This window comes from Alnus glutinosa, chromosome 11 (genome assembly GCF_958979055.1).
Source record: "Alnus glutinosa chromosome 11, dhAlnGlut1.1, whole genome shotgun sequence".
NCBI classification, from domain to species: Eukaryota; Viridiplantae; Streptophyta; class Magnoliopsida; order Fagales; family Betulaceae; genus Alnus; species Alnus glutinosa.
In genome coordinates, this window is record NC_084896.1 from 5,440,999 (window position 1) to 5,452,453 (window position 11,455).

At 35.5% G+C, this 11,455-nt stretch overlaps 1 protein-coding gene across 1 annotated transcript; it reads left to right on the forward strand.

Moving 5' to 3' along the window:
• Positions 1 to 237: 237 nt before the first annotated feature.
• On the forward strand, positions 238 to 7,177 carry LOC133881800 (serine/threonine-protein kinase BSK1). Its single transcript, XM_062320833.1, has 9 exons — positions 238 to 722; positions 823 to 958; positions 1,952 to 2,085; positions 2,494 to 2,599; positions 3,778 to 3,863; positions 5,017 to 5,205; positions 5,907 to 6,071; positions 6,157 to 6,270; positions 6,639 to 7,177. The coding sequence occupies exons 1-9, from the start codon at positions 402 to 404 to the stop codon at positions 6,891 to 6,893; spliced, it is 1,506 nt and encodes a 501-aa protein (XP_062176817.1). The 5' UTR covers positions 238 to 401; the 3' UTR covers positions 6,894 to 7,177.
• The last annotated feature ends 4,278 nt before the right edge of the window (positions 7,178 to 11,455 follow it).

The following is an 11,455-nucleotide window of genomic DNA, read 5'->3' on the forward strand; positions in this document are numbered from 1 at the left end:
AAGATCATGGTGTCATTGGTATGTTATCCATTTTTACATCCCTAAAATACTCTTCTATATGTCCTTAATCATGGTGATATGGCAGAAGTTAATTGGCTAAAGAGCTGAGCTCACCCTATGTTTATTTAATTAACCAGCTATGGATCAGCTACATGATTAACTCTATTGCCCCAAGGCCCCCAACACACACACACGCTATGTTCTCTATGTATGTATATATATACACTCGGCAGACCAACAAAGAGAAAGAGCGAAGAACTGAGGGAGAAAGAGAACCCCACCACCAAATTGTACAGAGACTGAAAGAGAAAGGAAACAGAAGAAAACAAACCCATCTCTCTAAATACTAAAATCTCGACTCCTCTAACCCCAAGCTTTGCTCACAAAACAAAAATTGAGTCATGGGTTGCTGTGAGTCGTCCTTTCTGACAGAGACGCACCCAGAAAAAGAGCAGCAACAAACCCAGCTCCAAACCCAGACCCACCCACCTTCCATTGGACTCGACCCGGTATCTGCCGGAGGAGCAGGAGTCTCTTCCTTCTCCGAGTTCTCCTTCTCGGACCTCAAGGCCGCCACCAACAACTTCAGCTCAGACTTCATCGTCTCCGAGAGCGGCGAGAAGGCACCCAATCTCGTCTACAAGGGCCGCCTCCACAACCGTCGATGGATTGCGGTGAAGAAGTTCACCAACTTGGCTTGGCCGGACCCCAAACAGTTTGCGGTAAAGCTCTTTGCTTTTGCTTTCATTTGGTTCATTTGGGTTTTGTGTATATACTGAGGAAAGTTGGGTTGTGTGAAATTTTGTGTTTTGGGTGTGGTAGGAGGAGGCGTGGGGAGTTGGGAAGTTGAGGCATCGGAGGCTGGCCAATCTGATTGGGTACTGCTGCGATGGAGATGAGAGGCTGCTGGTTGCTGAGTACATGCCTAATGATACTCTTGCCAAGCATCTGTTTCACTGTATGTGTGATTTCTAGCTTGGTTTTCTTCTTTTTGGTTCTTGATTTGTTGCTTTAGCTGCTGACTAGTGTATCCAAGAATGTCTTTCTATTAGTTCTTTTAGGTTGTTTTGGTTTGTATGGTCTCTAAACTTGTCTTTCGTGTTTAATGGCTTCTTCGAATCTTTGACATACCCGGCATTGACTTGAAGTTGACATTGGTTTAGTATTTAAGGTGGGGTAGTTGGTTTTTGACAAATGTTAATAATTGCATTTCTCTTCTCTCTGCACCAAGGTTAATGGTGTTGCAGTGTTGTTTTCTTCAAGTTTTGACTTTGAATTGCTGTGTCAGTATTTAATGTTTTTCTTTGATTTGCATTCAGTCGTACCGGTGGGGTTGTTTTACGGTTGTAGTACATGAGTGTGCATATATAGATTCAGGCCCCGTTTAGTAATCCCCTCCCCTTCCCCTCCCCTTCCCTTTGTGAGAATTTTTTTGTTGTATGAAAATAGAAAGTGATTGATGTGATATAAAGTAGAAAGAATTTATATGGAAAAGTGAAAAAAATTTGTATTGTAGTGAATTTTTTTAATTAAATAATAATAAAAAATTATTGATGTGATATAAAAAGTAAAAAAGAAAAGAATGTTTTGAATTTGATGTTTTTTGGGAAATGTAAAAGTAAGAGGAGGGAAGGGAAAGGGAAGGAAAGGGAGTTAGTAAACGGGGCCTCAGTCTGTATTTATTGAATATCACGAGTCCAACTGAACCTGGCTTCATAATGTCAATTTCTTTGGAAGCTATGCTTGTACTTTATAACTGTCTACATCACTTTTCATAATTTTCATTAATTGTTCCAAACTGAGTGCATTTTATTGTATACTATCGTATTTTTCTCTTTATATTGTTTTTCCTTGAATTTCATGTGTGGGATGCATTTGCTTTGCTATAGCTACCATATATCATATTGGGAATTTCCGTTCTTCAGTCTTGGAATTTGTTCTATCTTGATAGGGGAAAATCAAACCATTGAATGGGCCATGCGTTTAAGAGTAGCACTTTATATTGCTGAAGCCTTGGATTACTGCAGTACTGAGGGCCGTCCATTATACCATGATTTGAATGCTTATAGGGTTCTCTTTGATGAGGTATTGCCTTCACAAATTCATTTTTATTTTTATTTTTTATTACATACACTAGTCGTAGTTGTCTTTGTGCCTTTTGTGGTGTCTATGGAGAGAAAGGAACGACATAAGTTTTGAGGATCGTGAGAGGACTTTAGAGGAGATTAAGTCTTTATTTTTCAATACCCTATGCCTTTGGACAACTGCTTTTATTTCTCCTTTGGTGATTAGTTATTATGATTTCCTTTTTCTTTTTGTTTCTACTAGATAGGTGATTTCTCTTGTATACTTTTTGTGTACCTGTGGTGCCTTACGCTTTTAATGATATCTCGATTACTTATTAAAAAAAGAAGAAGCATATACTAGTTGTAGTTAATTATTCAGCATTCACTATCATCAAGAGTGATGTCTTATATTTGAAAGCATTTCTAGGATGGTGATCCTCGACTTTCATGTTTTGGCTTGATGAAGAATAGTCGGGATGGGAGAAGTTATAGCACGAACCTTGCCTACACACCTCCTGAGTATTTAAGAAATGGTAATAACTTCTTTACTCTGTATATCATTTTATGTTTGGTTGTTAGTAGTCTACTTCTTCACATGTTAGAGGATTGCATCTTTCCCCAATCACATTGTTAGTTTATCTTTTCTCCAAGGGCTGATCTTTGCTGCTCAGGCATGGAACTCACCCATTATTTGAATTCAGAACCAGTACTTGAAAATAAAAGCTAGGGAATAAATAGATCTTTAGATGATAAGCAATTTCATCTGTAACATGCTAGAATTTCTTTTGCATGAATTGATGTGTTCTTTTGCTGTTGCCCATCTACATTTTGAAAGCTTTCCACTTTTTTGCTATTATGTATAAGGCCCTAACTAGTAATGGTCAAATATGATAATATAGTGGCAACGTGCCAGTATTTATTCTGCCATCTAAATTCTGTACGGTCAATTCTAATGTGCCAACCGAGGATTCTCAAATATATGTTAGTAGCAATTTGTCCAAGACTCTATGTGATGAAATGTTAGAAGTCACCATAGCATGGATTTTCTGTTTCTAGGTAAAGGCTATTGACCTATTGTCCATCTTGAGGAACTTTGCAGTATATGCTTTAATCATATAGCCTTAACAATTGACTATAGTATAGTAAATTCTAGTTTGATTCAGGTTTGAACTTCACATTCTCTTTTGGTTTTTTTGAACTTCACAAAAGAAATGATTTTTCTAATGCCCACCACCTTTTTTGTCAGTTGGTGAATGGTAGCAATGAGTATCATCTCTAAATTCTTGGGCTTCTTTTAAGAGGGAATCTTGATTCATCCCTTGCAAGAAGAGAGTTTTTGGTCCAACAGCTGTGATTTCTTGAACATTGTATCTGTGTTAGGACTATACTTGGAACTATGTTGACTTCCAATTCTTTCAAAGAGAATGAAAATAATACCCAAAGGAAAAAGGACCAAAGACAAATTTCTATTATTTCCTTTGGTGCAAAATGGTTCTACTTTATGTTTGTTGTTCACTTTTGTAAACCGTGTTGCTTTTTCTATTTGTAGATTGCTGAAAAAATTGTGATGTCTGAACTACAATGTGAATCAATCTGTTTATAGAGAGCTATGTTATATGAATTATGATTTTTATTTTATTGTTTTGAATTGCATGACAGTTTTTTCTTGTATAAACTTGACTTAGTAATTGCCGTAATTTGTATATTTTAGGAAGGGTCACCCCTGAAAGTGTTATTTATAGCTTTGGCACTGTTCTTCTGGATCTGCTTAGTGGAAAACACATCCCCCCAAGTCATGTAAGTGGTTTATGTTGCAATGGGTGGTATGCATATTTCGTATGTATGTGTATTCTTTCTTTGCCTGGCTACTTGTTCAATACAGTCTATGAAGTTATGGTTGTGGAGAGTATCACTCAAATTGGCTATTCAAAGTTGTCTAAATGGACTATAATATGCAGGAAAAGAAATTTTTAGTTCTTTGCGTCTTTTTTTGTCTCCAACATTTTGGATTTGAACAGCACTTTGTTTTTTGTGACTACTCAGCTTATACAATCCTTGAACTCTTGCCCGTTTTCTACAATAAGTTTGCTTCTTTTGCCACATCATAAATAGACATAATCAACCCATTACTGTGGTGTTATGCAATACAAAAACACTTTAAAAAAGCCTTAATTTTATTGGTGCAAAACCTTGCTTAATTTGTTAAATTTTTCCTCATTTTTTCATTAAACTAGGTTCATATAGCATCAGGTTGGAACATCAAGGAGCAAATATTGCTGTTCTTTTTATTGAATTAGACATGTTCATTAGTTTTATGTGACTTCTAGATAGTGAAGTTAACCAAGGGATTAGATGCGTTATAATAAAATAATGCCATTCATTTCAATGGTATTTGCATTATCTATCTATTAGAAATTAATAGATACCATCAACATGGTTAAGAACTAACCTTGAATTTTTGAATTTTGTACTTAAGATTTGAGATGATTGTTGATGCGGACATCTTGTTATTTTAGTTGCTTATTGCTTGTTTATTTATTTGGGTTGTAATAATGGGCTTCAATTTTAGCCTTTATTTGTTTTAGTTTTTTAGCCCAATCATAACCCTTCTAGGGTTTAATTAGGGGGGTTTTTTTTTTTTTTTTTTTTTTTTTTTTTTTCCTATTTAAACACTGTTAACTGGAGATTAAGGGAGTTTTTTTGGATGAAATATTTTGTTTAATCAAAGGGTGCCACCTGCTTTTCTTCCTCTCTATTTTCTCCATCTCTTCGGTTTCCTTCTTCTCCTCTTCTCTTTCCCGGATTCTCTCTCTCTCTCTCTTTCTCAAAGCTTTCTTCTCAAATGCATTTGTCCTACATCAATTGTATGTTAGATATGATGAAATTTATTTAGTGTTGTTAATGTTATACAGGAACATGCTCTGGTATTAATTTGATCTTTTTTGTGCAGGCTCTTGACATGATACGGGGAAAAAATATCGTTCTCTTGATGGATTCACATTTGGAGGGAAAATTTTCTATGGAAGAGGCAACAGTGGTGGTTAATCTTGCCTCTCAGTGTTTGAATTATGAACCTAGGGAGCGGCCTAATACCAGGGATCTTGTTGCAAGACATGCTCAACTGCAAACCAAACCTGATGTAAGGAACTTTGCTTTTAATACTTTATTCAATACTTAAATCAGTCCTAAGTATTGTCAATTCCAGCTTTAGTTCCTCTGATAATTTATGAATGTAATCCTTTTTGAAATTGATTTTGGACCTGTGATGTTATATGCTCCCTTTTGTTTAGAATTGTATAGCCTTCTTAGTCTTTCTACAATTTCTTGACTGCTCAATGTGGCTGGACGCAAATAGGAATTGCTTTATGCTATATATTACAATGATTGAGATGTATGCAAACACAAACTGTATTGAATGCTGTGGGCGGATTCCTTGATTGGATCAAGTTTCTTTAAGATGATGAACTCTCATGATAAACATCAATTTGAGCAACATCTTCGTATATTAGAACTTCAAAGAGATAGCATCAATGTAAGTCAGTATACCTGATTAAGTTTGCTCGTTGTGCCTGATACATTTTTCTTTAAGATGATTAGTAAACTTTGTGAGGTTGACACAGTGAAATTGCAAAATAATGCTCAAAAGCACTTTTTAATTTGCATGAAACCTGCTGCCTTCAATCTAATTAAGAGTATTCTCCTGAAGCATCCAGAGATTATTTTTATTTTTTATTTTTTTGAGTGCTTCAATGTGTTATAAGATGGCTAGAGACTGCTTGCCAAATACCCAGTGGCTGTGCTTTTTGTTAAGAACCTGATTACCATTATTCTGGGTCGCAGGTTCCATCTTATATCATGCTTGGAATTCCAAAGCACGAGGAAGCCCCATCAACCCCGCAACGCCCTCTTTCAGCAATGGGTGAGGCCTGTTCAAGGATGGACCTCACAGCTATCCATCAGATCTTGGTTATGACTCACTACAGGGATGATGAAGGAACTAATGAGGTAATTGGCTTGTAAAAGTGGGTCTTGCACATCCCTATTCTCATACTTGATGCTAATAGTTTTATTTGAATTTGGATCGATTCAGTTATCTTTCCAAGAGTGGACCCAACAGATGAGAGATATGCTGGAGGCAAGGAAGCGTGGGGACTATGCATTCCGTGACAAAGATTTCAAAACTGCCATAGACTGTTATTCCCAGGTATAATTTTGCACTTCTTATGCCAACGAATTTATAAGACTTTTGAGCTGTACGTGATTATACAATAGAATTGTGTGCTGAATTTACCCAAGTTTGATCTGGACCTTTCTGCTAATAGGTCATGTTGGGACTTGACATAGCATGTTAGGATATCATTTAATCCAAAAACTTTTACACAAGTGGATTTAGACCCAATAAATTATATTAGTCACTCGCTCTTGTCATTATTATCAACTATGGACATGATGAATGAATCAACTACGTACGCCATTCACGCGTGAATGAATATTCCAATAGGATTGCTGATTAATTAGAACTTGGGGGTTTGATGATTGCTTTATGTTCCTGTTGCTTTGTTTCTTTTGCAGTTCATAGATGTTGGAACCATGGTCTCTCCAACCGTTTTTGCTAGGCGCAGTCTATGCTATCTGTTATGTGATCAACCGGACGCCGCCCTTCGAGATGCAATGCAAGCACAATGCGTGTATCCAGACTGGCCCACAGCCTTCTACATGCAGTCAGTTGCTCTTGCCAAGCTGGACATGCACAAGGATGCTGCTGACATGTTAAATGAAGCAACCACACTAGAAGAAAAGAGACAACGAGGTGGGAGAGCATCATAAAAATCCACCCTGTAATGAGAGTAATAAACCCATTCACATCACTACCTATTAATATATTGTTGTTGAGGCTACCCTAATCTGTACAAAATTTGAGCTGGCCGGGAATCAATATTATTGTATTCTAAAGTGAAAATGTAATTAGAAATGGGGATATATGGTTGGCGCCTGGAGTTCTAGCAACTTGCATCTGACATATTAATGCAGCTTTTCATCTTTATTTTTGTTGTAATTCGGCCATTGTTGCTTTGAAGGCCTAATATATAAGAATGAGAGTATTTCTGACATTTACGTACTCATTGTTTATTTTCATCTTTTTTTTTTTTTTTTAAAAAAATTAATCATTTTGTTCAAATTCTCCTGCGTGTTAAACGAACTAGTGTGTGAAATCTGGAAATTTCTTTTGTAAATGATAATTATTATTAATGTTCTTCGTTTTTGGGATCCAGTAAATGCTCCCTGGATTTTGTCTTTTGATTTATGGAAGTATAAGGAACATTTCTGGAATATTCTGAACGCAGTTGATTCTGCCTGGCTGGGATATTTTAACTCGATTGCTACTTACAGTTCAGATAAAAACGGAAATTTCATGAATATAAAATAAAAAAAAGGTTTTTATTTTTTATTTTTTGAATTTATAAGGCTATTTGTTTTTTTGAGAATTTTTAGGAGTATTTGTCTTCTTGTGGGACAAAAAGGGTTATATTACAATTTTGTGCTAGTTTGGGAGGGGGCATTGTTTCAATTGAAAGTTTAGGGGGGAATATTACAAATTGCCTAATATTTTTATTTTTTTTTTTTGAAGAGAAATTGCCTAATAGTTTGAGAAAAGGTATTGCAAATAATTAATGATTGAAGGCTCATTGGTTATCTATTTTGTAGAGCTCAAGATGCCTAGAGAGAAAAACTTTCCAGACAAGCTATCGTGTTCTTCCCTACCCTTACACATGATGTCTCCAGTACTAATCTTCTTGGACTAGTTTAACCTTTATTGTTTCTCGCTTGGAGTTTTGGAGGTCAGATCTATATCCATCGTTCCATTTTAAACATGAGGGATCTCCTATCAAGACGGTGAGTATGACTTTGTAGTGTTGAAAGGTAGGTGTTTTGACACTGTTTTAAGATTGAAAATTAAGCTAGACTTCAAATTTCATGACTTTCATGGAAGAATCATGCTTATCTACTTGAAAGACCCAACTTTATAACCCATTGTTAAAGGAAAGACAACTAGAATGTGATTAAACACATAAAACACCATTTAACATGAGGAATAAACACAAGTTCAGGGTTATGTTAAGCGTTATACCTCAAAGGTGGAAGTTTCCCAAGCCTTAAGAGCATAACCCTCAAGGTAGGCTCTCTCTTTCTCTCTCTAGGGGCTAGGAGTAGCAAAGTGGCAAAATAAGGGCCTAGGGTTTATCCTACCCCCTTAAATAGACAATTTCCCATGGCCAAAGGATAAGTTTCAAGTGCATGCAGATTGACATTGATCGATTGTTTTAAAGCAACGATCGATCGTTAGGTACATAATCATACCACTTCGATCACTTTAATGTCATATGATGCAATTGACATTGTCTTTTACATGCACGCATTTACAAACTTTCATAGTACATCATTCATTATACATCTCATGTTTTCACAAGAGTTGTAAATATGTATGTTTATCATGTAAAGTAATCATGTTATGAAGTAATCTAATATAACAAGTATCTGTGTCAGTTTACTCGCCATGCTCGCAATACTCCTCCAAAAAACCTTCCAGAGACTCACTACTCTCAAAATCTGTGAAAGAATCTTAAATCAGAACTTAATCTAAGCTAAAATGTCCTAACTCTTAATCTGAGGGCAAAATGGCCATTATGTATAAAAGTCAAACATTTGTTTATCTGGTGGATCAATCGTTGCCTACCTTTCGGCTAGACCACCAAATGTTAGGTTGTTTGGCAGAAACTTCCATTCTGAAAATAGTCCACTCCTAACCCATTCTAACACAATCTAAAGCTCTAATATGCATCTTAACATTGTCCTAAATTTAAATACGACATTCATACAAAGCTACGCTTATCAAACCATAAAAAAAATACCCAACTCATCACAATCCAACCATAAATCAATGTCTAAGGATGAAGATCTTCATTCATACCTCCAAACAATAAGCTAAAAACACCAATAAGTAACCAAATATCAAAGGCCACCACTTGGGATGGGAATGGTTCAACCCACATGCATCATTTGGTGAAAAAACTCCACTCCAGTCGCCTCCTCGAAGTGCTTTTCAACCACGCTTTTCCTCCCTCAAAATTATACTCAAGATAATCGTAACCATTATCATCTAACCATCTATTAGCATCAAACTCATAATATCCAATCACCAAAATTAAATCTACAAAACCAAACTTAAATCTATGGTTAATAAGCTAATACAACAATTAAAAACAAATAATAACATGCTAAGAACAACATCCAAGATGAGATTAGAGGTAATCCGGAAGAGTTGTTTAAGCATGGTGACTTTGGAAACGTTTGATGGCTTTTGACAAACGTGAATTTTGATGTCTCGTGACTCTTGAGTTTTTATTATAGTCACCGGGTAATTTCTAAGAGCATTATTTTTTGGCAAAAGTTGTGGCCAATCGAGCATGAAAGTTGTATTTAAACTTCTAGGATAAAACGTGGCTTTAGGGAAAACGTTATAGTTTAAATGCATATTTTAAATTCGTATACCTTATCAAAAGAAATATAGAGGCACAAGAAAACTGAATGTCTCTAGCTAATACCAAATAATAGGAAAATCCGAGGGTTTCTACACTTTGAAATCAAACAATAAAAGGACAAAAAAAATTGTATATTGACCACTTCGAAGTGATATCAACCTCCAAAAGATGCATAACGTAATTGATATTTGATTTTCCATACAACATTTACGTCATTTTATAGATTAGATTGCAGCTTATTCAAAGAAAATAAAACTATTACATAATCACCTACTAAAGAGAAGACTGGAATCACACACTTCTTACATAATATTGCCCAAAATAAAGAGATTGCAAAAATATTCAATTATTATAATTATGGTCTAATATTGGTGATCATGGAGTCTTCAACTAATAGTACAATTATCATCTCCCATGTATGTCTTTGCATTGTTTACAACAATTTTTGAGTTTCTCCCATGCCGGGCCAAGCCCTTTGTGTTTCACATTCTCATAGAAGTACTCCTGACAATTCTATAACATAATTTCAATTTTTCCCTTCTCTCTTTATGACTAGTCTTCCATGAGCATATACCATCTCCATCTAGAGACAAAAAGAGAAGTCGAGCAGGTACTGACAGGGGATGGAGAGATGGGGGCATATGGGGAGCAGAAAAAGGAAGTGGACGATGCTCTACATGCTTCAAAACTGGGAAAAGAGTCGCTAACAATATTATCATACCATTTTCATGGATTGTTCCTCACACTCTATTGGGATTGCTTTTTTTTTTTTTTGGAACTCCTGGATGAATCCATAATCTATAACATCTAAAGCTTATATATTTCTAGTTATGGGATATCTAAATTTTATTGATTCTTAAAAAAAGCTTGATTTTTTTTTTTTCTCTTTATTTTTTTTTAAGGGAAGAATTTTTTAAGCATGGCGACCTAGGAAAAGTCTGATGGCTTTTGGCTAAATTGAATTTAGTTAACGTCATGTCTATTGAATCTCGAACTTTTTTTTTTTTATTTTTTTTCCTGAAAAAGTCATGTTTAATCGAGTATGAAAGTTGTATTTGAATGTATCGAAGCGAAGATTTGTTTATGAATGGTGACCTTGGAAACTTTTGATGGCTTTCGACTAACATGATTTTTGTTAAGGTCATGTCTCTTGACTCTTGAGTTTTTATTATAGTCATGGTGACCTTGGAAACGATTGATGGCTTCTGATTAATGTTGTGACGATTTATTTTGTTTTTTTATACAAACATAAATGGATCATCACAGTGGCACGATGATAAGTAGCAAAGCCAACATATGGTACATACCCTATAATATGTACCTGACATACATAGTCGACATCTACATAGCGGATAACATAAACATAACTGATTAGTGGAAATCACATCTATAAACCATTAATTGTTAATTACACAAAAGAGCCATTTCATTGTTTATCTATTTAAGGCTTATCAAAATATTAATTAAATACTCAAAAGAACGGCTAACAAAATATGTGTCATAGGTGACACTAGTCATGTACAAAACATCTACCAAAAGGGACCATCCAAGTCCGACACATCTACGACCCCAGCGAAGTGTCTGAGTCATAGTATCCCAAGTAGTTTGCCATAGGGTTGTCTCGATTTCTGCGGTACCTGCAGCCAAAGCATCATCATCTATATGGTCGTGGTGTTAGCCACGTCCATACAGGTGAAAGTATGAGTTTACCACCTTAGCAGTATAATACTCACTAAGTTTCTGTAATGAGCCAATCCTTTTATTTATACCATTCGTTTACAATAACAGCTACTATCAACATAATGCTTTTATTTTAAAACGTAGTGTAGCTGATAGAATAAACACTGG